A 26,882-nucleotide genomic window follows, 5' to 3' on the forward strand; every position below is an offset into this window, starting at 1 on the left:
TAGAATGGTTTGCATTTTTATTTTATTTAGTTTCCAATTTGTACGAGAAAACTCTTTTTTAAATGGCAATCATTTATAAAATTTTTTTAATCACATTTTCACCATTATTCATATTTCTCTTATTTTTCTGATTGGATGAATGGGGGTAGAACATATAGAAAAATTATATATAATAATGAAATTAAAATCAAATATATTCTATTAGAGACTAAATGCTAACTGGTAATCTTTTATCAGAAAATGATACAAAAAAAGAATATATTTTACAGTCATTCTAAGAAGTGAATATGACACTGTAATAAGAAGTTCTATGACAAAAGACTGCTATGGTCACATCAGTAAACTAGACGATGTATCACTATCTTTGTGCTGTAGGCAGAAAAACAATAAAATTTAGAAAGCCACACAAATCTTGATCAGTGTTATAGATAAAGCACTGTCATGACTTGGGTTCCCAAAATGCTACAAAGTAGAGAAATGATTAATTTATAATAACTTTGATTTTTCTATGCTTCTGAATAAAATACAATTACTTACTTTTTTCTCCGGTTTGACTCCACAAAATATTTACGTGCTCGATTTCGACATATTTTTTGTTGCTGCAATAATATTTGGCGCTCTTCTTCTAAATTTTTCTCTAAATGGATTTTCATATCTCTAATGATAGCATAAAGTTAAGGATAATGGTTTGCATGTTTAGTGGATGAGGATAAATGATATACGTGGTAAATATAATTACGGCCTCATACTAATGATGTTATGACTTTTCATGGAACAATTATTATGTGTACACATTAGTGTTAGTTTATAACCGGCAGATTTTTTTTTGTAAAAAATACTCTGATTTGGTATTAAAGCTGAAGATACATCTCACTTTCTCCAGGGAAAAAAATTAATTCCTTTTAGACATCATGAGCCCAGACAAGGATTTTTCCATTCATTTTTCCATTCATTATACAGATATTTGAGTACTTATTAACAGTTACTATCTTAGACATATATATACAGAAAAATGAAAGGTTATATTTCACTAATAGATATTAGATGAATTAAACATTTCAGTAGATCCTTTAATCTACTGTATGAAAGTCATGTTCAAATATTAAAAAATCCATCAGCAATATAACTAGAAAGTTTGGGCATATTGTTCATTTACTTAGTAATAAACTCATAAGTTTAAAACTCATTAAGTTGAAAAAATACCCACTAGGAAAACCATTCATAGTAATGTTTATTCAGAAGTTTGCCAGATAAGAAAAGGAGTATTTTAGTTATCCTGATCCACTATTCATTTGCAATTTATTATATATAAAATTAAACTTTCTTTAAATAAGTTATACTGATGTGGTTAATTGATGTTCCAGTTTACTTAGTTGCATTTCCACTGTCATTATTGCATACCTTTATCAAATTTATCACAGTATTTTTCTGTTTTAGTGATTTTGCAGTTTTAAAAAGTGGCCATTCAATTACCATTTTTTCAGTACCTTACCATTAGATGTAGATGCATGTGGGATTGTACTGAAGTTATATATTGCAGGGCATGCCTATTTGTCTTTTCAGGATAAACAGTGTATTTAAATTTTTTCTACCCCAAAATAAAGGCTCCAAATCCTCTTTAAGAGTTCTATTAATTAAGACTTTTTATATGCCGTAAATATTAATGGTAAAACAATATAAGAAATACATTCATTAATAAATTATATTGTACATAATTTGTTAGTTTAAAATGTGTTAATTTTAGGATCCTACAATGCTTCAGCATCAATATATTAAAAACTATTTTATATTTCTAAACAATTTGAACTTCTTGGTCATTTGAAACTTTGCTGACAGAAGCTTTCAATTATGTTACTTAAACCATTTTTATACTATTGGCCATAATTCATTTACCTTTATTATAAAATTTTGCACCACCTCAGCATAAACAAATAACCACATACACTCACACACATGATATTTTTACTTAAAGTTTCTTTTGAAGTTGAAACAAAAAGGGAAGGAAATCTGGTTCTTTGTTAGTACAGAAACAGCTAAAGATTTATCTTGTTTTTTAATTGAGTACTTTATTAGAAGGAGTCAGACTTCAATAAGATGGCTAACTACTATGTCACAACTTGGCACTGGGGGAAAGTACAGCTTCTTTTCAGGTAACACGTGAGCGTGGGGGGAAAAGTTACTTTGGCTCAGGTGAGCAGGACTATGATGCGTGTGGAGATAATTCTGCTTAACATGCTTAAGATCTCACCACAAGAACACAAAGAAAATCACAAATACAATGTTTGTAATAATGTTCTGACAACTATATATTGTTAGATTTTATTAAATTTCTCTATTTATATATATATGTGTATCTCTCTCTCTATATATATATAATTTTGCCTGCTGAGTTATAAAAAATGCTGCTGCCTTTGCACCTTTTCAAAGTATGATATTCAAATTTTTAAAATATTAGATGGCTGGTTAATTTTTTACTTTTCATATAAGCTGTATTGTAAAGGTAATATATTTCCATAAGAATCACTGTTAAAATATTTGTTCAAAGGAAAGTAAATTTTTTTTAAAAGAAAGTAATTTTTATATACTTAACAATACAAAACCAATCAACAAACAAACCCAAGAATACTATGGGTTGTTAGATGGGGTAACACATAATGACTATAATTTAAAAGCATAGCCTACTCTATCCTGCCTCATCCTCATCTCTTCCTCTCCCAATCTAGTCTCCCTCTAATTGGAGCCCATTTAGGTTGTTTTAAGTATGTTACCATCACTAATGACTATGAATCATATAACCCACATTTTTGTGAGATTTATTAGAGCTATCCTAGTTCTTTCTCTTCTCTGTACCTCTTTTCACAGCTATGGCTCAGATGCTCTAAATCCCTTGCCTGGACTACCTCAGTAGTCTTTTACCTCTTCTCCTTACTCCTAAACTTTCCATCCTCCATCTGAACCCCAGCAAAGCCAGCTAAATATAAACCTCAGTGGACTTCTCATTTTTTGCTGTTCTCCAGAAGCTGCCTATCACCTTCATGACACATTCCAAATTTCCTGGAATATAAGGCATTCTATAAACCAGTCTATTTTTTCAATCTCATTTTTCAACATTTCCCTGCATGAATCCTATGTCCAGCCATATTAAGATACTTATTAACAGACCAAACCATGATGTAGCATGCCATTATCTCTTGGTGCATGCTTGGCTAACTCTGCTCATTCTTGTAGGGACATTTCAAGCAGTTCCTCTCCTACAGAGCTTTTCCTAACACCCACTGGATGAACTGACACCCTCATGGGTACACCATATGTGTCTCCTCTATATTCTATAACTCCAGTGCCTGGCTTGGTGCTTAGAATATGGTAATGGCTTAATAAAAGCTTGCTGAATGATTTCCTTGGAGAAAATTCTCAGATATACTAGGACAAAAGGCATACACATTTTTACAGCTTTTAGTGCCTTAGAGACAAACTGGTTTCTAAAAGGGTGGGGAGGGATAAATTGGGAGTTCAGGATTTGCAGATATTAACTACTATATATGAAACAGATAAACAACAAGGTCCCACCTATAGCACAGTAAACTATATTCAATGCTTTGTAATGGCCTATAATGAAAAAGAATATGAAAGGGAATATATATATATATATATATATATATATGAATCACTATGCTGTAACCAGAAATTAATATAACACTGCAAATCGACTATACCTCAATTTTAAAAAATTAAAAGAGTTCTAAAAATTTACATGTCATTAGCAATATATGAATTCAGTTTCAAACCTCATGAGCATAGGGCAGTATTTCTTCTTTTTTAGGAAGACCAGATGGGAAGTCATGTTTTATTATGTGTATATATTAACAGAATAGAATACTTTCCATATTTGACTGCTGATTTTTATCTTCCTCTTTGGTGAACTGTTAGTTCAGAGTTAGTGGCCATTTATTTATTGAGAACTTCATTAAAAAACAATTTCAATAAATTCAATAGAAATAGAATAGTGTAAATATTAACTCTCTATTATAGTTACAAGTATTTTCCTCAGATAGTTCATTTTAATTATACAATTTCCCCTTATACTAAAATTTCAAATTAATGAGTTATCTTTGAAATAGTTTTCATCTGAAATTTCTTCTTTCTTTTTAAAAGGTAAAATTGTATACCTTCAAACCATGAAAAATGTGAAATCTATTTTCTGTAAGTTTTCCTTTACAATTTTGTAGTTATTTTTATATTTATCCTTTTTATCAGCTCAAGTTTATTTTGGAATGCAGTACAAAGTGTGACTCAAGGTAGAGACAGTGAATTTGGACCACTCGTTTTAGAAGTTTGAATAGACAGGTGATAACAGAGCAGAGTTAAAAAGGTTTGATTACTAACCTTAAGGATAGCCAAGACCTGAGTGTTTATAGATTGAAGGGAAAGGTCATTAGAGAAAAGTTGGAAGTAAATTGTAAGAGAGAGATGGGATATCCCTTCTCTGATGACGTGGTAAGACAGTCTACTGAGAGAGTGAGGGGGGCTGATCAAGATGTGGCATAGGCATCAATTAAGAGGAACAGGAGAGAACCCTGATCTTGTTATAGTGAAGCAGGACCCCATCAAGCTGTAGCAAGTGCTAGTCTACTGCTTTGTGATTTTTCTCTGATAGCATTTTTATTATCCGAGTGAAGGAGTGGAGAAATAGGATTAGAGTAGTGACTGGGTGGTTGAGGGAGAAGAGTAAGAGTGCAAAGAACTGAGGATGGTGGTGAGACAAGATGTGTAGATAATGAAGAACAGGGTATAAACTGGGTAGGGAATAGACAGGCAAGGTGGGTGCTAGGGTAAAATGGAAGGGGAAAAGACTGGGGTATTTATGGGGAAAAAAAAGAGGCATAGTGTGAAGGGGACATGAAAATCTTCACTTTTTTAAAAAACAAACTTTATTCTATTTCTATTTGAATTCTTATAAAAAACTGAAATGCTAGAACTTTAGTTAGTTTTCATTAGGGGAACTTTATAAGGTTTTGTTCTTCTATAGCCTTTAGAATCAGGAAATTCTGACTCCAGTGAGAAAACATCTTCAACAGAAAGCTGGATGGCTTCTGAGTACTGAGTTCATATTTCGAAGTTATGTAGAACTTTTACCAAGCCACTTCACTTATTTTAAGACTACAGTTCATTTTTTCATTTCCTCATTCATTCAATACATTTGCACACCTACTTTGTACCAGGTATCCAATGAGAAATATTACAGACACTAAGAACATTCAAAATAATACAAAAGGTGTTTGTTTCTCTAACTAGTAATATGATATTCTTGATTTAGTGTCTTTATTACGTTCAAAAGGAACTCGTCTTTCCCAATGTGAATATGTATACATGTACAGACCACATATTTTAATATATAATAGGAAATATATATAAGCTAGCAAAAATGTATATTATTTTATATATCATATACACATATAGATGCATATATATACACATACTAGCAAAAGTTGTTGGATTTTATCAAAGCCTCTGGGCATCTATTGAAATGATCATTTACAACTTTCTTAATTTTAGCTTTATATTTAGTATTCAGGTATATTATTAGAATGCATTTCTTTACAGGAAACCATCTGGAATTCTAGAATTATGTCTATTTGGTTTTGTTCATTTGAGGTACTGCTGAATTCTATTTACAAGTATTTTCTTTCTTGTATCAACTTTCATACCATATAAGTTAAAAAAACTGTCTATGACCATTTTATTAATGAAAATGGACAGTAAAGATAACTGTCAATGAGCCACTTACAATGCTTCCCTATTTTCTGATTTAGAGATAAATCAGGGTCAGTGTAATAGGAGTTCAGTGTCCACGAAAATACCATGTCAAGGAGACAGAATCAAATCCATGCAGAAAACAATACAGATAATTTCAGAATACACATTGAGAGAAGACAGTTTTGAGGAGTAGCAAGGGCAAAAGCCAAAGTGAACAGAGTTAATACTGACTACCTGAAAAGAAGCTGTTTTTGCAGGTTACCATTTTGAGAAGTTGACTAATGAAAGACAAAAGGGACAGAAGCTTGAGGAAACCATGATTAGAGGAGGATATTTTACCATTTGTTAAGCTTGGTACGTATCTGTCTTCCTCACTAGAGTTGCATCCCCAGCACCTAGCCAAAGAGCAAGCAGAGTTAAAACTGGTTGTTGACTTGCTTTTAAAACTGCAACATCTCAGAAGTGGGAGACAGTAAGGATAGGAAAATGGGGGTTCACTTGGAAAGAGAAGACACTCCATTCCCTGACAAGAATGATTATATGGCACCATCACTACCAACCAAGTCCTTTGAGAGTACAAAGGTTAAATCCTAATTATCATGACATTCTCTGACGGAACAAACATGGTTTACATATTTTGAAAACAAAACTTTCACCCTTTCAATCTTCTACAGTGCACCCCCAGCAATTTCAAAGGTGGGCTCGGCCAATTCTTAGGAAAAGGTCAGAGATAGTCTAGCCTGAAGCCTCCAGGTCCTCCGCTTCTCAATTTCTGTCTGTTGTCTCTCTGACAACCGACTGGGCAGAGGATGGAAAACAAAACAAATCCCAACTGTGTGAGGCTTTAGCAGCTCTGGTAAATCAATTAGGGATGTGGTAGGTTAACTGTTAAAACGTGGACTGTTTCAGGAGGGCAAAACATTTTACGTATTTGCGGAATTCCGTTCTCCAAGTAGCATGATTAATCAGGAGGTGGATAATAGGAAGAACATAAGGGCATAACTCTAGAAAGCCATAAAACAACAGAACACAAGGTGGATGTGTTTTAAAATTCACAAAAAAATTACAGCAAAGTTGAATGGGGGTGAGATAACCAGGTAGTGGGGAATGCGGTCCTAGAATCGGATAAAATAATAGTTCGGGTTTAAGGGGCCCAAGAACGATTGCTAAAGAAAATACCCGCACTAAGATGACGGGCTCGTTTCTCCCACCCTCGCATCAGTGGGAATGGGAATCGAACGGGAAAAGAGATGGGCCCCGCTTCCAACACCGCTACCCCGGCAGCCACGGCTGGGAAGGATACAGGTAAGCGCCAGGTCGGTGACGCGCGCCGCTCAGCCGAGGGCTGAGCGGGGCTCGGACGCGGGAGTCCGAGGATTCGGCGCCCAGCTCCGCCACCGCGCTCCGGGCTCCGGGCCTCCCGGCCAGCATCCTTCACCTCCGCGCCGCCTCCCGGCTCGCGCCCGGCGCCTCCCTCATGGCAGCTAGGGCTTCTCCTCCTCCTCCGCCGCCGCCCCTCCCGCACTCCGTCTCCCAGGCCCCGCGTCACTGGCGAGGGAGGGATGGCCGCGGCAGCTCTGCTTCCCGCACAGCGGCGCTCGTGGTTGGGGTGGCGACGGCAGCCGCGGCGGCGGCGACCTTGTCTGGCAGTGGCAGAGGTGGCGGCAGCGACCCCGCCACCGCCGCCGCCGCCATGTTGACAACCAACCGACGCCGCGTCCTTCGCGACCGAAACCAGGGTGGGGGGCGGGGCGGGGCATCCGAGGCAGCCAATAGGAGGCGCCGCTGCCCCCGCCGGCCGCGAGCTGCGCGCGGGGTGGGGGAGGGGAGAGCGGGCAGCAGCCCTGGCATCCCCAGGGACCCGAGTCCTTGCTGGAGTGGTGGCGCTGAACTGCGCCTCAGAGCCTGACTCAGTTCTTCCTTCCCTCCTATGAGGATGTCTTCGTGGAGATACTGAGAGCAAAATCCCCAGGTTCAGGCAGACACCACCGTGGCGGGAGTCTGAAATGATTGCCTCGGGGATAATTCAGGGTTGATTTGCTGTTTAAGTATCGAGTCCTGTTGTGGGGTTTGAGTTTTAAGTGTTTCTGGGCATCACTATCCCCAAACACTATCTCTTTTAAAAAGCTCTGTGGAATGGAAATTTCCCTTCTCTGCCTTCCCTCACCCACTCCGTGATGCTTCTGCCACTCCGTCTGCAGCCGTCTCCCTTGCCATTTCCCTACTTATAAGGTCTGCATTTCAAAGGCTTTTATTGGTGCCAGCCTTGCTGCCAGATTCTGGAAATAGATCATCACAGCATCGGCGGCCTGAAAAGAAGTGCAGATTTAATTTAGTAATCTCCTGGGAAGAGATGCCAAAAGACATCATGATACTGAAATTGTTTCAGGAGGTATGGAAAAGTGAATGGATTTTTGAGCCATCAGTTTAAAAGGCTTTGCAAGTGAAAATTTGAAAAAAGGCCGAAACTTTTTGTTGGAGCTCATTATAAAAGTGCATATAATTCTGAGTATATCTCAGTCAGCTTTTGTGTGTGTGTGTGTGTGTGTGTAAAAACTCCCAGACTAGAAGCAGAATGTACAAACCGAATAAAAATCACTCACCCACCATGCAACTGCCTCTGCCTTTGTGAATCAATTTGTTCACTTTTAGAGTTCAAATAATCAACTTTTCCAGCTGAAACTATTTAAAAGAGTTTTTGCAAAGTTGGATGCAATGACTCAGATTGGAATGTGCTCTGGTGACTGAGATTTTAAAGTGCAACAACAAATTTGATTTTGACTTAAAACACAAAACACATAAGCCCCTTTCAGGACCACTCCAAGAGGAAAGAATACATAATCTTGGCAAAGAAAGGCTAAATGTGTACAGTGGGACGATTAGCTACCTTTGCAAATTTTTAACTGGCCTAGCCACCCGCATTGGTGTTGCTCCTCTTCCCCCTGCTATCGTCACAAGTCTGTTTCTCAAGATCCAACTTCAGAGAGGTAAGCAAAGTAGGGCACTGTAAAGTGCAAATAAAAGTGAAAAGGTTGTGTTTGCTGTTTGGCGTACTTGGGCATGGTTGACCTTCCTGAATGTCTAGTTTTTGCTATATTATTAGTTTGGTATCTCGTCACTCATAGGCACCTCATTGCTTTGTTGCATGGTATATTAGCATTAAGAAGCATAACTTAGTTTCTCATTTGCTTACAAATGCTTGCTCATATAATCATTTCTTATTCAAATGTTGCTTTAAAATGATAACCAGGAAGAAAAGAAATTTTAAACACAACGTTACAAGCTTTTTACAAACATTACAAGATCTATTTTTGACCTTTAAATTCTTTCTTTCTTCAAAATATTAAGCAGTTTTTCACTTTTTTAAGTTGTACAGCTCTTTATTAAGTTGAATAATTGTAAGCTGTATAGATTCTGAAAAAAGGGCTTAAGATTAGATATTTGGTTAATAGAAATATAAATTTGAGGCAATTATAAACTTCATCTCTTGGCAGGAAAGATAAGTATGACTCAAGCAATAAAAAAGAATATTACACTAAAATCTCTATATTTTGTCAAAAGAGACATTGGAATTAAATATAATGCTTAATTCTTTCACACTTCAAAACCATAAAATAATTCATTCTTTTATTAAGGAAATAAATATTGAGCACCTACTACGTGTTAAGCACTTTCTAGGTGCTGGGATACAGTAGAGAGCAAAATTCCAAAGTCCCTATGCTGATTAAACTGGTATTTATTTTTCTTCCTCACTAGAATATATTAGGCAGTGAAAAGTGCTACGAGGAAAAATAGAGTAGTGTAGGGAGATAGTGATGGAGATCAATTCTATTTTAGGTAGATGCTCAGGGAAAGTGTCCAAGGAAGGGAAGTCAAGGGCAGAGGTCTGAATGAAGAAAGGAGGTTGCCGTTCAAATATCTGGTTGAAGTATATTATCCAGAAACAGAGGATGCTTTAAGTACAAAAGGCTTTGAGGATAGAATTATATTTGATATGTTCAAGGAAGAGCAAGAAGACCACTGTACCTGGAACAGAGTTGGGTAGGGGAAGTGAGCTGGGACACGAGATTGGAGCAGTGCGTGGGGGATGTCCTTCAGATTCGGTGGGGACTTAAGTATTACACAAGGAATTTATAAAAAATCCAACCTCCAATGGAGGGAAAGTCATTGGAGAATTTTGAGTAGGAGAGTAATATCTAGCTTAACTTTTCCAAAGGATCGCTCTAATGGCCATGGGGGAACCTAGACTGCAGTTGGTAAGACTAGAAACAATGAGACCGGATTGAATGCTATTATTGTAGGTTGGATGAGAGATTATGGGAACTTGAGCTAGGATGGTAGCAATGAGATGTCAAGAAGTTTTCAAAATTTTAACCTTGAGCCGATAAATAAGATGTGTTGATGCATGTGCGTGACATATGAGTGAAATAGAAAACAAAAAAAGAATCAAATATGACTCTCAGATTTGGGACTGGAACCAACTGGATAAAGCGTATTACCATTTATTAAGATGGGGAAGGATAGGTTGAGGGTGGGAGAAGAAATAAGATTTGGGCTTCAAATATGTTAAATGTGAGATGCCTAGTAGACACCCAACTTCATTAACACGGTCTCATAAACCATTAATGGTATTCTACTTACAAAAGGAAATGTAATAGCCACTTTATAGAACATGTTCACACAATTTATCTAATTTGAATACTCTTACAACCTTTGAATTATGTGAGGCAGCATGTGGTGGACAATTTCTTGAGCTTTCAGTTTCATCTTGGCTGAGACAATTTTTTCCTCTGCCGAAGTATTTTCTTACTGAGGCTATTACTTTCCCTGCTGAAGCTTTTTTTTCTTTTTTTTTCTCCTCAAGTAAGAATTTCCTGAATTTGTCTCTGGGCAAGCTGTGAAAGACCAAAGCGTTTTAACATCTGGCTGATTTAAAATTGCTAAAGTTCTGCCATCCTCATTTCAATTTCATTAGACTTCAACTAGAAATTTAAGATTAAAGATATATACTCATCCAGTCCTAATATCGATGTTAAAAGTCATCAATATTGTCAGCAATGTTAGAACAGGTCAAATAATAATAATAATGATAATAATAAAAGAATGATAGTGATACCGCTTAATATTTGAGTGCTTGTTTCTCTTGCACTGTGCTAAGTGCTTACGTATATTAAATCATCAAATCCACACAACAATCCCCACTCTACAAAGGAAGTAACGAAGCTATAGTGATATTAGGTAACTTCACTCAAGTTTCCAGAGCAAATGTGTGGTGGAATCAATATTCAAATTTCTGGTCCCGGAGCCAGGACTCCCAACCTCCCCACGTTGCCTCACTGGAGAAACTTTGAGAATGTTTCAGTAGAATAAGCGATAAGAATACATTTAAACCGTAGGTGGTGAGGACGTGAAGTCAGAGACTAGGTAATTAGCTTAAGCTATTACTTCATTAATTAGTATTTTAGTGCCTATACCGTATCAGTCGCTAGACTAGTACCATAAAAACTATGGTCTCTACCCTGTGATTTTGGGTTAGAAAAGGAAACAGAAAAAATATCCTGAATAGGAAGCAAGACTCAGGAAAGTTTTGCTTTGCCTCCTAATTTTAGGATAGTGAAGACTTAGGCATGTTTGTGTGATGAAGAGAAGGAGCCACTATCACGGAGAATTTGAAAATTCATCGTAGACATTGATCTATCAACTTTCAGAGAGTGGTAATTTTCAATAACAATAGTGCCCTTATGTTCAGAATTGTTGAAGTTTTAACATTATTTATGTAAACCATACAAATCAATTAGAGTCCTAGAAATCTCACATATGTATGGTTAATATGACCATTATTGACAGCTAAATTCAGTTAGAAACATTTTAAGTCTGAATTGTCCTCTTTGGATATCCACACTGATAAAATTTCTACTTAGTAGTTTTTAGAAATAGTTCCAATGTACTCTTCTTCCCACTCCATCACTTATTTCTACCTCCTTATGATTTTTATGCAAACTGGTTCACAATTATAGAGGTACAACTTATCAAAGACATTTTTCCCCAAGGGCAAAATCTAACTCAGAAGCGAGATGATTTTATAAATTCATGTTGGCTTGCTTGATTTAGCTACCTAGTTAACTAGCTATTGCCTATTGCAAAAGCATGGATTTATAATGCTATAATGCAGGCATACAGTGATTAAAAAAAAAAATGATAGCATCTCTAGAGGCTACCTTGTTTCTCATCTGAAGGGTGTTGTTTCAAAGAAGGGCATGGAAACGATTAAGTACTGGCCTCTGTTTTTGTTGTACAGCTTCCAGAACTTTTCGACTGAAGACGCTATGTACTGGAGTTCTTTCCACAGAGAGCTGACTGATCTTTGAAGATATTTTTCGTTTCTCCAACCAAGAAAAATATGATGTTTCTTTTCCAAGCCTCACTCTTGTTCTTAAATCTATGTATTTTTACTTGTGGAGAAGTTATACGAGGTAACTGTGTGCATCATTCTACGGTAAGAATTTCAGCAATATTATTTCAGCTAGGAAAGCATGATTGTATAGTTTTCAAGATATGCATTAGTCGTTAGAAAAGATTAATTACACTAGTCAATATAAGTTGTGGAAAAATTAAAGTGTTTATTTAGAATTGCTGAGACTTATGCTTTAATGGTATTATTTTTAAACTTAGGAAATTATAAACTGAGGAGTGACTCTTAAGAAGTTTCTTGTGAAAAATTTTTAAAGAAATCACAGGCCTAGGTTAAGAAGCCAGCAAGTTTTCTGGTTAACTTTGATGATGAAATATTTGGTACCTGAGAACAAAATTCGCTTTGTTTAAAAAAAAACTATTCTATAAACTTCAGTATTTCAGATATAATCTTGTGAGTGGTTACCTAGACAATTCTAAAATTAAAAATTACAAAATTTTATTCAAAACAATGTTAGAGTGATAGCTAAGGCAGTGTATGCGATACTATAAGCAGATGGTGATTTGACTCTCTATACAATTAAATGCTGGCTTATGATTTTTAAATGTTAGAAAATGTATTTACCACTATGTCAATACCAAGGTTGAAGCAAAAATAAATTCTAGGAAAGCCACAGAAATATTAAAAACTTAATGCTGTATACTAAAAATTTAAGAATCTTATTTTGGTTTCAAAAATATCATTGTAACCTAGGTTACAACCTAGTATGTCAATTATTATAGGACTATAGGGGGAAAAAAGCAAGAAGTTAATTTTGATCTATGTAAGAAAATGTAAGTATCTTTTTGGGGCAAATATCTTTTGTAATATGATTAGCTCTTTACCCGTCTCTGAATATTTGGGACAAAGAGGACAAAGCGTGGTTTTATTCTTGGACTTTAATAGCAGAGTTATTTAAATTATATAATTTCTACCAAAGAATGCTTTAATATTAAAGAAACCACAAGTGTGCCAACAAGAATAGATACCATTGAAATGACAGCTGTAATTGGCTTTTTTTTTCTTTTTGATTTTAACATAGTAGTTTGAAACCTCTTAATCTCCTACCCCTACCTTGACCCTCTTTTCTTCCCGCTCCCCACTGGTAACCACTAGTTTGTACTTTTTTGTTGGCTTTTTAAAGTGACATCTTTTGTTGATTTCGCAAAGCAAAATCCTATGCCTTTTTTCTGCTGTTACACTGATAGCTTTTAAATCTGTAAATGCTTTAATTTATACAAAAGTGACAATTCTGCACATTTCTCTCTCAGCTACACCCATAATTCCTAATAATTGGTGGCAGAAAGTCCTTTTGGCATAGAAATGGTGTCAGTATCTCGGAGAACCTTCTTAGTCCCTCTTCAAGGAGTCCTGGAAGAGGGATGACTCAGCACAATATCACACATGAAATGTGTAGAAGTTAAAGGTCAAGGCCATTGAGCCAGCATAATGGAAAGTAGACCCTAAATAAATCCTTTTGGATTTTGAGAAGAAAAAGAAGCGCAAAAATATTGAATTAACATACACTTATTGTTCATACCCAGAATTCACCCATAAGATTTATTTGGGGGAGTTTGAACTAAACAGTTAATTACATTTTTTTTTCTAATGATCATCCTTGTGTATGTCCTGAAATCTCATCTTTTTTTCTAGAGTCTTCTTACTTATTATATATGAGGTAATTCATATCTTTTTTCTTATTTCTATTTTTAATGTAAAGGATTCTCCAGCAGTCAATATTGTAGAAGATGAATCTAATGCAAAAGGTGAAAGTAAAAGTAATGATACTGTTTATAAAGAAGACTGCGAGGAATCATGTGACGTTAAAACTAAAGTTACACGAGAAGAAAAACATTTCATATGTAGTAAGTATTAAAAATAACCACAATTATAAAGGTATATGGTTTATTATTTCTAAGGGAGAGATGGAAAAAATATACTCAAGCGTTTGGCTCATTTTATATGTATCTTGACCATCCTAGGCCAGAGATTATATGTGTTTGGCACATGGTAAGTGCTTCATAACTATTTGGTAAGTGAACAAACCCTTCTTCTATACAGCCCCGGGGCATCAGTTAGCTGCAGAGGGAAAGGGCAAGCCAGGAGGCACTGTTCGTATCCAACTCCCTGGAGGCTATTTTCTTGCTTCCATCTGAACCAATAAGAAATTACAGCCTGGTTTTGAGGGAGGACTTCCTTAGTGTTGAATAACTGTGACAATACCACAACTTGTATAGTACAAATCCACAGTCAACTTATGTAGCAAAGCATTAAAAAAAAAAACTTTAAAAATCTCCATTTTTGTTTAAAACTATTTAGTAACAGTGTAGTAATTTTCATGGTCTGTTATGTATACAGTGGGTGTGGTGAGTAGCGGGATCTGAAAGCGGGGCGGTGATGATCTGACCCAGTTCTTATAGGACTGTGACTCCTAGGTTAGAATGTATGAAACGCTCACTTTGTTGTGTTTAATTCTATGTGTAACACAAGTATCTCAGGCTTCTCAAACCCATGAGTGTAGCCTCCTTTAGATCCATTAAGACAAAAGTCTAAATATAAGGAATATCTAATAGAAAGTGAGAGACTGAAAGTAAAAATGAGAGATGAAGCTGAATGAAGTAGGCTTTAAAATGTCAAGAATTGTTAATGTGATTATACTGCTAGAGTGAAAATTAGGATAATAGAAATAATTTTTAAAAGAATAATGTTTGCAATAATGTATGTGTGGCTCCTTTGGTTATAAAGGACATCAGTATAAATGAATAAACTTGGATAAAGTCTGACAAATATATGCTAGTCAATGTTTATTTCCTGATTTTGATGGTTGTGTTGTAAAGAATGTCTTTGGTGTGAGAAAAACACAATGAAATCTCCTGGGGCACCATGGTGGCATGCTCTCAAAAGAATTAGGAAAAAGTTCGTCAGACTGTCTTGCAACTAATCTATAAGTCAGATTGTTTTAAAATAAAAACATTTCTAAAAAGGAAAATATATAGTAAAAGTTTAACCAGAAACCAACCAGCCAAAACTTTTGATTCAGATTTATTATGTGTGTATATGTATGTGTGTTTGCAATTTCTTTATGTAAAAATATAGCATTAACAGAAAAAAATTTTTTAAAGACTTATTTTAAAAGTTAACTTGCATAATATGGAATGATTGCCTTTTACTTTCTTATGTAGGAAAAATTAATGAGTCTTGGACCTCCTATACCTCCCATCTTATGAAGTGAGAACTTGTATTCAGAATGTTGTCTTTTGGTTATAATAGATTAAATTACTGGGGGTAATCTAAATGATTAGGAAGCATACTGTCGTAGAGAAGTGTTGAAACAATTTTTTCTTGGTCAATCCTGAGTTAAACAACAACAAAAAATACTAACTAGAATATGCAATTCTGAGTACTTAGGTAAATTGAGATATTACTGTGTTTACATATTTATCCAAAATCATGTGAAGTTCACTATTTTCCACTGGAATTGTTTTCTATAACAATATAATATTTAACTAACAATATAATATTTAGCAAATTACTTATTTTATTATGATTTAAGGAAACTTGCAAAATTCTATTGTTTCTTACACACGGAATACGAAAAAACTACTAAGAAATATGATGGATGAACAGCAGGCTTCCTTGGATTACTTATCTAATCAGGTATGGATTTTTTTGTATTGTGTTGATATTGCATGTGTACATTGATATAGTTAGCCAGAGGTATAATCATTTAATTTTTTAATGCACTCATGTCCAGATATCTATTTAATGCCTATTATGTTAGAGGCACCATAGTAAGTAAGCCTCGGGCAAACAAAGCAGTAAGAACAAAAGAGAATCTTCACTTAAGGTATATACAGCCTAGCGGAACAGAAAAAGATAGTGAAAATGTTATGAATGCTGTTAGAATGAAGCACAAGAGAAATTCACGATCTGAACTGCGAGAAATGTTGCCAGATGATAGAGATTGTGAGCTGGGTCATGAAAGATGGATAAATGCTTCAAAGGTCACAAAGGTTGGAGAGGAAGGGTAGGGCGCTCCAAGCCAGGAAACCGCGCGGAGTTGGTGCAAGGGTGGAGTGGCTGGTGAGTTTGAGGGTGTATGAGGAAAACTGACTTAAAGAAATAGGAACTAAGTCATGCCACACCAAGGAGCCACCAAAGTGTCTGAGCAGGGAAATGAAATGTTTAGATTGGCAGCTGGTGTGGAGGAAGACTTGAGGAAGAGCAGAGAAAGGAGACAGGGAGATCAGATAAGAAACTACAGCAAAGGAGCAGGCAAGATACAAAGAACAGACAGGCAAGAGCAGTCAAATGCAGATGAAAGCAATGTGAATTTAATGAGTGCTATTTAGCTATGCCTTTTCTGCTTTCTTAGAGCAGCAAGGGATTCAATGTAGAAAAACAGGCATCATATATATTTCAAAGCTGGATTTATAAGAGGCTTAGAAATATCAGTCATAGAACTCAGCTAAAGGAGTTTTGTTCAAATATAAATTCATTTAAATGCGTGCATGTGTGTCTAGGTTAATGAGCTCATGAATCGAGTTCTCCTTTTGACTACAGAAGTTTTTAGAAAACAGCTGGATCCTTTTCCTCACAGACCAGTTCAGTCACATGGTGAGAACTTTGGTATTTCAGCCCTTTCATACTTGTCTTCTATTGCTTAAAATTTTCCTGGACAGGTCGGTGTATTTAAGAAGTTTTGTTTAAAAAAAAAAATACAGCTCATTATTATCTAACAGACCGGAGAAGTAATACCTGCCATTAAGCAAATTTCAACCCAGACAGTGTGTACTTTTCTTGAATCGGGAAGTTTTTCCGACCATTTTAAAGCCATGGCTGTGTATAGATATCCTGAATCTGTTGAAAATAGCACGGGTTTATGTAACTGAATTCAGCCTCCCCTTTACATTTTATTAACAATCCGTCTTCAGTTAGAAGAAAAGAAGGTCTCAGAATTCCTCCCACCTGTAAAAAGTATTTTTGACATGTTTGAAAGATTTCAAATTGAGACATTAAATTTGAAAAGAAAAAGAAACTTAAGATAGAAACAAACTGGAATTTAGCACTTTTTATACTAAAATACAGTATAGTAGTTCCTAAAGGCATGGGTTTCTAAGAAAAATACCCTCTACGGATGTGAACCAATACCAAAAAGTTCCAAGCCAGTAGATATTTATTGAGGGCCTGGTGTATGATCTTTCTTTTTTCCTTCCAAAGAGAAAGGAGTAATCTGTTACTGAGAATCTCCTATGTGTCAGGTACATAGACAGGCACTTTCACATGTTATTTTTTGATTTTTAAATTATTTTATTATATCATTTATTTCCCGTAAATGAGTAGTGTAGGCAGTGTAATACACTGGTAATGAGCAAGGACTTTGATGTCAGACCATCTGTCTTCAAGTCCCTGATCCACTGTTTCCTTGATGTCGGTTTCCTCACCAGTAAACTGATAGTCCCTACCTCACATGGTTGTTGTGGAGAATAAGTAAATACACCAAAATCTCTTAAAATATTGCCTGCTGTGTCATAAGACAGTATAAGGGTTTGCTGTGATGATGATCATCAGATGAGGAATATGAAGCCCGGAAAAGTCTAAATAACCTGTTTATTTATTTGGATGGTGATGGCAAAGCAGATATTGCAACTCAGATTAGTCCTTCATTGTAAACTTCTATCATATCTCTAAGCGTAAAGTTTTTATAAAAATGTCTCCTGGCAATTCAGAAGGAAGGCAACAAATCTATGTCTTCTGGAAAGGAAGGGCAAAGCAAGTGATTTTTTTTATACCTAATTTTTTGCAGATGACATTTTCTGCACATTTCCTGTGTGCTACGCACCATGCTAAGTCCTTCACATAATGCCTTACTATGTAAATTGTCCGAATAGCAAGTAGACAGTAGTGTTATTATAACAATATTACACATGAAGAAAAGTGGTGCCATAACTTAGCTAATGGTTCCCGGCTAGTAAAGAGTAGAACGAAGACTCTAACCAAGGCTTCTGGCTCTCCAGTCTCAGGCTTTCACGTGTTTGTTCTCTGGGTAATCGATGCTGTAAGGGTTGAACTATTTTATTACATTTATCATACAAAGATAATACAAAGTGAAGTATCTTAGGGTAGAAAGGATGTGTCAGTAGTAGTTAATGGACTTATTCCTTTGGATTTTCTCCTTGCCATTCAAACAGATTTATGCTACACGTTATGCCCCCAAGATAAGCCTAGATTTCTGAAAGGGCATTTTTATGTTTTGGACAAAAGAAGCATAATTATAAAATATATTAAATAAATGTTGATACCAAATGGAACACTGATCAATAACAGCGAGTTACTAGTGAAGGTTTATTGCAGCATAAATTGTTTAATCCAATTTTTTCCATCTATCTGTCTAGTTTCTTCTTATTTCTAAAGTTGAGACAATTTTTCATTTCCAAGAAGTTAAAATCATCATATCATTAATGGGAATTATAATAATGATTTCAGCTAGCACTGTCAATTCTCTACAGCAAAATGATTAAGTCTGAAATTTATACCTGGAAATATCCTAAATAATGAATTTTACTTTTCTAGGTTTAGATTGTACTGATATTAAAGATACCATTGGCTCTGTGACTAAAACACCGAGTGGTTTGTATATAATCTACCCAGAAGGAGCTAGTTACCCATTTGAGGTAAAGTTTTCCCTTATTATATGGATAGGCATCTTATGTATTTAATTAATATTAAAATTTTAATTATTTTGATATTTTATTTTCTCTTGAAAATTTTAAAATAAATTAGTGTAAGTTCCAGTTTCAAATTTTTTGCTTTCTGGAATTCTGGCCCAAACCACAAACCAGTAAAAGAACTAAAGAGTCTTTCACTTTTCTATTTGAGTTTTCATGGTTATACCCTTTAAAGTAAATCCATTTAATGCAAGATCTTATCCTTACAGTAGGCAGAACTATACAATATAAATACTTCTTTCCTTTAATTAGCTTATAGATATTAAAAAGTGATGGTGTGCTTTGTCTTGGAGCTTGCTAGAAATACTTTAATTTCTCTTCCTATACATGGTTATAACTTTCTTTGAATGATCGATGATTTTATGTGATTGTATAAGAAATTAATAATTAAAAAAACTTTCACTAAAATGTGAGACAGATTAAGCTGATCCATTCTTAAATTGATTAAATTACTCATGTCTATCCTTAGTAGTTCTATAATATGACTTCTGGAAGAAATTTCTACTAGAAACTGTATATTATTGAAATTATGTATATTGTTTTATATGTATACACATAAGTTATATATATATATATATAATTTTCTGGTTACTTTTTTGTGCATACGAAAGTTTATAATACCAATATCATAACTTACTGATAGTCTTTATTACACAATAAAATAATTTTTTTCTAAGTAGATACTACCAATTTCTTGTCTTTGAATTGCTAACATTATTTTTTGACTTCTATCAGCAAGATGTCAAAAATTGGGAATTAAGTGGGAAATAATTTTAAATTACCTAAATTACTTCACATACAGATTCAAAAATGGGCTTGAACAGATGTGGAAAGGGAAGGCTTCTAATTTTGAGAAGAGTAGGATGCATAATCACCTCTTTTGTGGGAAAGTGTTGGTTCCCTGACTTCCTCCACACTGCCTTTTTCTGTCCGTGTGTGGGAAGTTTCTGATGGAGGTTTGCTCTGATTTTCTCTCTTTGTCACTTCTGTGGGTCCCCTACAGTTGTCCTCTGAGCACCACAGATGTACCTCTGAGGCCCTGCTGAGATGGGCCATGATCATGCCTTTCTCTCTAAAAATCCCAGTCTGAACACAGGCATTCCAGCTTCTGGAGAAAAGAGCAATTAAAGACAGGCATACAGGCACATTTAACACTGTTAAAAACAAAGCAGTGTTTTAATTAAAAGGAAAAGTTAATTTATAAAAAAATACATCACTCTGCCACATCAGACTGCTACTGCTGTTACTCAGCTGGAAATATTTATGGAGTTGAGGAATAAGAGGATAGACTTCAAATGCTACAAACACTTACATATAGACAAAAATGACTGATACAGGGGCTGCAGTTAGGTTTTTTTTTTTTTATCTTTCCTTTTCATATTCTTTTCCATTATAGGTTACTACAAGATATTGAATATAGTTCCCTGAGCTGTACAGTAGAAACTTCTTGTTTATCTGTTAGGTTTGTATCATAATAAACAATATTATTTCTAGAGAGTAAAAAAATCTGAATATGTTAATGGCATACAGTTGCACTGAAACTTCCAGTGGAAGTATCACCTCTTACTCTAGGCTTAAGGGTGAGGTATGAGTTTTATATTAAAGAATGAAAATAATAGTATGTTATTTTTACCTTTTCTGGGTTTATTTTAGGTAATGTGTGACATGGATTACAGAGGAGGTGGATGGACTGTGATACAGAAAAGAATTGATGGGATAATTGATTTCCAAAGGTTGTGGTGTGATTATCTGGATGGATTTGGCGACCTTTTAGGTCAAATTTTATTTCTTTTCCCTCTTGTTTTCTTCTTTTTTTGGTATTATGCCTACAGACCGTGTCTCTATTGGTCAAATTGCTAGTAAAAAATGGCAAATCCTTATGAATATAAAAATGTGGCTTAAGTTACTCTCTGTATTATTATTTAAAATAAGTAGATCTTCAGTTGGGATCTGAAAATCTTCAGATACCTGTTGAAATGTGATTTCTAAATTGGATATTTATTAAGTATTGACTAGGCACCCAGCAGAGTTCTGGTAGATGCTCAATGACTATTTGTAGACTGGAAAACTGAATGGTCAGGGACCTTGAAATTCTTGAGATTTGTGCTGTGTCTACACAGGCAAATGAAATAGAGAATTGGGGTACATGGCTGTATGACTTTAAATATATGAACTGGGAGCAGTGTTTTATAAAAATGTCAATAAAAATCACTATGCTTAAAATTTGGAAAATGTAAACCCCAGGTGAATTGTAAAATCTGTTCACATTGTTACCACGTGGCAGCATCACTTTTTCTGGCAAATAGAACCACCAGTATTTCTGAACATAGCAGAATTTTACATTAATTGGAACTTTCCCAAGTGACTTTGATCATTTCAATGCCATTATTTTAAATTACTGTTGTTATAATTAGAAAAAATTTAAACCCCATAGTAATGTCACCCAAGGATTTAGTGAGTGGTGGTGCTAGTGTAGCTGCTAAAAACGCTACCACGTGCCAGTGATGTTAGAAGGGACATGAAATGTAATAAAATGTTATGAAGCAGGCCAGATTGCTGCTGTGCTATGGAGTGCAGTTGATATACTTGTGTTTTCTCCGCATTACCTCCAATTTTCCAGTGAGCCCTGCCTTCTGAATTGAGTAGTCATAGGTCTGCAGGCTCTAAATGATCATCTTTAAATGCTTATTTCTATGGGGAAATTATTTGAGTGTCAGGTCTTCAGACAGGTATCCTTCATGTAAACAGGCTGCTTTGTATTTGGTATATTTTAAAAATAAACTTGGGATTAGGGAAAATATATTGTTAAGTCAAATTTAGGGTCAGGATAAAGGGAAAGATGGCAAGGACTCTTAAATTGGAGTGTCCTAGACGGTGAGGCACAGGGCAGGCCCATCTTACTTCTAGTACTTCCTTCTTGCTTCCCATACCCATTTTCTTCCTGTACTTCTTCAGAATACTTTTCATTTCTAGGTGGGTTGTAGCTAAAATGCCCCTGTAAGCCCTGGAGACTGACTTAGTATCTTAGCTATAGTTTTAAGAGTGTGAATGCAGTCCCATTGTCCCCCAACTCTTTGGAGTTTGTTTTGACTAGACCCCTACTTCCTTCAGTAATTTCATGATTCAGGTGGAGGGATATACTTCAGAGCAAGGGTGTTCACGTTGAGGCTACGCCATGGGCAGAGGGAGGTAGAAAGCCATTGGCTAGAACATGCAAGAAGCATGCAGTCTGAATTAGGGAGTTTAATAATTCACCTTGGATCCACAATCATCTTGGAACTATTGACCCTAAACCTGAGGATACTCCAGGTTACGTCTCCAGTGTTGCTACGTTACGTCATAGGTAACCGACGAGCTGTATTATAACAAAGAAATATTTGTTCACAAAACATTATTCACAAAGACAGAAAAAAATAATTTCAACTGAGCATTTTCAGGACATATATCTTTAAGAGAGGCTAATTTGGAGGTTAAACCTCTTACATTTACTGGTACACATCATTTTGTTACCTGCCATGATATTTCAACTGGTCTTTTGTTGACATGCCTTAAGGTAAAGCTTGACTTTTTACTTAGCCTTCAGATGAATTTTTGAATTTAACTTGGGGAGACAAAAACTGAAACAGAATCTAGTTATCCTCAGTCTAGTAAAGTAGAAGTGGGGAGATATACATATTTTTTTGGTAAATTAGGCAAACACTGATCATTTGAGCTAGGGTCATCCAGTCCCTCAAAGTATTTATGTGTGCCATCTCACAGTTATTGAAACACTAAACAACATCAAACACTAAATAATAAAGGGTTATTAATTTGTATTAAAATATATTAAAAAAAAGGCATTTTTCTTAACAGGCGAATTTTGGCTAGGGCTGAAGAAGATTTTTTATATAGTGAATCAGAAGAATACCAGTTTTATGCTGTATGTGGCACTGGAATCTGAAGATGACACATTCGCTTATGCATCATATGATAATTTTTGGCTAGAGGATGAAACAAGATTTTTTAAAATGCATTTAGGACGGTATTCAGGAAATGCTGGTAAGTTTTTTAATTCCTAAAATTATCCAGAAGAGTTAAACATAACTGACTCAATATTAGGTGGAGATAAAATTCATGCATTTCTTTTGGTGTATGACACATAAATGATAACAGACTAGATTAAGAATGAGAAAACTGTCTAAATCTTGAGTTTTGAAACTCTGCCATGATGGTTGCACCACCTTATGATTTGGAAGTGCTTCATATTCTTTAAAACAACTTACCATATGTAATCACAATTGATTCTTTAGCTAGAGAGTCTGTGGGAAAGGCTGGGAAGGTATTTCTTAAACATTTTCACGTTTCTGAGAGGCTGGCATTTAGAAGTCATCGAATGTCAGAGCTGATCTCCACTCTTCTCACTTTACAGGTGAAGAAACCTGAAAGATTAAGTGACTTGCCCAAGATTGCCAGCTCATCACATCTGAGCCAGGGCAAGGGACCAGGTCAAGAGAACTACTAGTTTAGTGGTTTCTTTCCCGCTGTGCCTCAGTGCATCTACTCATTTCCAAAGAAATTAAGTTTGTTAGAACTTCAAAACACTTGATGTTAGATTTACATTTTGATGCTGAAATTTTAAATTTGAGTTAATACTGAATTCAGCTCCCCTGTTGTTGCACTTCATGGTACTTGCTCATTGGGTACATTTAGTGTTGGAAATCCAAAAATGAATGAGTTATGTTCACAGTTCTTTAACTGATTGCAATAGAGAGGGAGAGATAAATAAAACTGAAAACGCAGAGTACTGGTAGAGGTTTGGGGGGTAAAGAGAGGTTGAGAAACGCTTCCAGTTGATTGCATCCAGAAACTCTTCATGAAAGGGTTATTTTCAACAGAGAGTTAATGTTATCCACCTGGGACGCTCTTTGAAAGTACATATTCACACGGAATCTGATTCAGTAAGTTTGCACCCAGGTATTTGTGTTCACTAGATGGATATGTTGGCATCCTTTTGGCTGAGAATCACTGATCTGTATTTGGAGGAGTGGATAGGCTTTTGGCAAATGAATGTTGGCAAAGAAAGCAGCCTTAGTCAAGGCACCCAGGAGGAAAATTACTGGGCACGAAGAGTTGTCTGGTACTGTTGGAATCTCTGGCATCTCAGGGGGTTTAGTCTCAGGATATTAGGTAAAAGTCTGAAATTTAAATCTTGACATATAGGGACATTTTAAAGAGTTATATAATTTTTGAGACTTCATCTCTAAAAGTATAAAGAACTATCTAAATATGGAACATACAATGTTAGGAAAAGTTTATGTGGGTTTCTGTAAAAGATGACTAGGATCTAACGAGAGGATTCAGTTTATAATGGCAAGAATGTTTTCATTTCAGAACCCTCAGATTTTGTCATGCCTTACTCTGCCTTTTCCCAATACTGTTGTCAAGTAACTTCCAAATGGTGATCACATAATATGACCAAACTAAGGAAAAAGGCGTCAATGGAATGTAAAGATAGAAACATAGGAAAACCAGGGGGTTGAATGTGATCAGGTGTTTGGTAGAGGTGAGCCACAAATTTGACTTTGAGCTCAGAGCAAAAATGGAAATTTGAAGTTTGAACATTTGAGCAACACAGTTCTGCCAGGAGGACAGATAGTCCCTGATTCTGAAACTTGAGGGAAATTTCTCTGGGTTCTTAGAGAAAACAAAGTGTCATGTTTTTAACTATAGTCTCCCAGAAAACATGACAATGAGTTTTAATGGGCTATTTCTTCCAAAACTGACTTATGCATGATATTTTCAAAATAATCTATTAAATGTAATCCAGTTAGGAGTCCATAAAATGTGTGATGCTTCTGATGGACTTAAACCAGAGAGCATGTCTGTGGAGGGACGCTTTATATGATAATTATTATAGGCAGTGCTCCGTAAGTGTTGTCTCTCTCATCTGAACTTCGGAAAGGTATTGCATTGTGTGGGTGTTGAAAATTATATTCTCCCTGCAAATATCTGCAGTGTAGGCATTTTGTTTCCCATGAAGTGCAGAGTCTGAGATTTTAATACTCAGCAGGGCTGCAAAACAGGTTACAGATTGTTAATGAAGTTCTCTGGGTTCCTCTAAGACGTATCTCAAGGGATGCCAAACATTTGGGATAGATTGAAACAAAGATGGGCTTTGAATTCTTCAAAGATTTTACATAGCTTCACTTTTACTTAGTGTTTCGAATATACATTAGCAAATTTTACATATAAGTGAAATCTAAGTACAATGGGACTAATTAGAGTCTTTTATTTATATGGTTTAAAACATACAAACAAACATGACTTCTACTGCTGCCACTTAGTTAACGGGATTGCCTTGGCCAAGATACTTAATCTTTGAAAATTATTGTGACCATCAAGGATACCATACATAGAATGTCCAATGTAAGCCTTTAAACTATAGTATTGTTTTAACTAGTGTCCAGTTGGTCCATTTATCATGTGGAGAGCAATGAGGAAAAGGCATACCTCAGCAGTGTCGCTGATTTTTTTCTTGAAGGCATTGGGCATTTTATTTAAATTTGGTGGCCTCTAAATAAAACCAAACAGCTTACAGCTATAAATTTGTTTCTTAAAGGTAGAAGTTTCACCTTCATCCATATCTCTCTATCTGGTATAAAAAATATATTATGTGTAAAATATTTTCTTTTCCTAAATTACCAATTACCATATTACTCTTCCTCAAACTATGACATTTATACACCATTTTTTTTTTTTTGAAAAAATTATCTGGGTCTGTCTACACAGCTTCCATTTTGGATTGTGATTTTATATCAAATGTCCACTTAAAAATGTTGAGGGATTCATTACCAGATTTTGGAATGTTGCTGTCTGGAGGAGAGATTTTAATATGATACCTAGTGAAAAATCATTTAAACGTTAGTTCTAAATGCAGTGCTTTTGCATAATAGGCTGGTAACAGTCAGTTCAAATTGCAAAAATTTAGTCATTAAAAAAATAATCTGTTTTACCCAGGTGATGCATTCCGGGGCTTCAGAAAAGAAGATAATCAAAATGCGATGCCTTTCAGCACATCAGACGTCGATAATGATGGGTGTCGCCCTGCATGCTTCGTCAGTGGTCAGTCTATGAGGAGCTGCAGTCACCTTAGTAACCACACGGGCTGGTGGTTCAACCAGTGTGGTCTCGCTAATCTGAACGGCATTCATCACTTCCCCGGAAAATTGCTTGCAACTGGAATTCGATGGGACACGTGGACCAAAAACAACTCACCTATCAAGATTAAATCTGTTTCAATGAAAATTAGAAGAACTTACAATCCATATTTTAAGTAACCTCATTTTAAATTGTAATGAGTGTTCCACAGTTATTTTTGAAAATATATGAAAGATTTCACAATGGTTTCTCTTTTTACTGAGTGTTGCAGACAGATTAGCCAAAATTCAACTATAGGTGACATCTAGGTATTATGGGTTTAATTAGAAATTTTTAGTTTTGTAGAGTTTTACAAAGGAAAACATGGTTCAATGTATACTTTTACTACTAACTATGTTAACAATATGTAATAAAATTTGTTTTGACTAATTGCAACTTGTCTGGACCTGGAGTCTGTTGTCCATTTAAAGGATTTTCCCTTTTCTTTAAAGCATAGTTTTAAACCATAGTAGATGGTTGGGAAAATTAAAGAGAACATTATACTTATTTCTATATTTATTTGAAATGGCTAACTATAGAATCCACAGATAATTTCAGTTGAAGACAATTACAAGAAATAGTTTTATTCAGGGGGAAGGTATAGCTCAAGCCGTAGAGTACATGCTTAATCATGCAAGAGGTCCTGGATTCAATCCCCAGTACCTCCTCTGAAAATAAAAATAAACCTAATTACCTCCCCCAGCCAAAAAAATTAATAATAATTAAAATACAGGTTCTCATGTAAAAAAAAGAAATAGCTTTGTGCAGATTAA

The 26,882-nt window shown here is 35.4% G+C and overlaps 2 protein-coding genes across 7 annotated transcripts in view; one reads left to right on the forward strand and one right to left on the reverse strand.

Annotated features, from left to right (window-relative positions):
* CEP126 (centrosomal protein 126) overlaps nucleotides 1–7,443 on the reverse strand; it is a 62,934-nt gene extending 55,491 nt beyond the window's left edge. For 2 of the 5 annotated variants that reach the window (XM_032488253.1, XM_032488252.1), the window contains exons 1-2: nucleotides 7,058–7,443; nucleotides 538–657 (exon numbers count right to left, since the gene is read on the reverse strand). In XM_032488253.1, the coding sequence (XP_032344144.1) occupies nucleotides 538–657; nucleotides 7,058–7,185 (248 nt within the window). In that variant the 5' untranslated portion in view covers nucleotides 7,186–7,443. The remainder of the gene's footprint in view (nucleotides 1–537; nucleotides 658–7,057) is intronic. The other 3 variants (XM_032488254.1, XM_032488257.1, XM_032488256.1) reach the window with 2 other exon arrangements.
* A 1,143-nt stretch (nucleotides 7,444–8,586) lies between these two features.
* Nucleotides 8,587–26,505, forward strand: ANGPTL5 (angiopoietin like 5). Of its 2 annotated transcripts, XM_014560450.2 has the most exons (9): nucleotides 8,587–8,741; nucleotides 12,053–12,250; nucleotides 13,926–14,070; nucleotides 15,759–15,862; nucleotides 16,729–16,822; nucleotides 18,779–18,879; nucleotides 20,587–20,707; nucleotides 22,786–22,971; nucleotides 25,930–26,505. In XM_014560450.2, exons 2-9 carry the CDS (start codon nucleotides 12,155–12,157, stop codon nucleotides 26,247–26,249), a joined length of 1,167 nt encoding a protein of 388 aa, XP_014415936.1. In that variant the 5' UTR covers nucleotides 8,587–8,741; nucleotides 12,053–12,154; the 3' UTR covers nucleotides 26,250–26,505. The 2 variants fall into 2 exon arrangements, with proteins under 2 accessions (XP_014415936.1, XP_006186253.1); XM_006186191.3 differs by lacking the exon at nucleotides 8,587–8,741 and having other exon boundaries at nucleotides 11,917–12,250.
* Nucleotides 26,506–26,882: the final 377 nt, after the last annotated feature.

This window comes from Camelus ferus, chromosome 10, assembly GCF_009834535.1.
Source record: "Camelus ferus isolate YT-003-E chromosome 10, BCGSAC_Cfer_1.0, whole genome shotgun sequence".
Taxonomy (NCBI): domain Eukaryota; kingdom Metazoa; phylum Chordata; class Mammalia; order Artiodactyla; family Camelidae; genus Camelus; species Camelus ferus.

Coding starts and splice junctions, on each gene's coding strand:
- ANGPTL5 (XM_014560450.2), top strand. CDS start 12,155: ATGATGTTTCTTTTCCAAGCCTCACTCTTGTTCTTAAATCTATGTATT. Junction 12,251..13,925: donor ACTGTGTGCATCATTCTACG/GTAAGAATTTCA, acceptor TTTAATGTAAAG/GATTCTCCAGCAGTCAATAT. Junction 15,863..16,728: donor TGGATTACTTATCTAATCAG/GTATGGATTTTT, acceptor ATGTGTGTCTAG/GTTAATGAGCTCATGAATCG.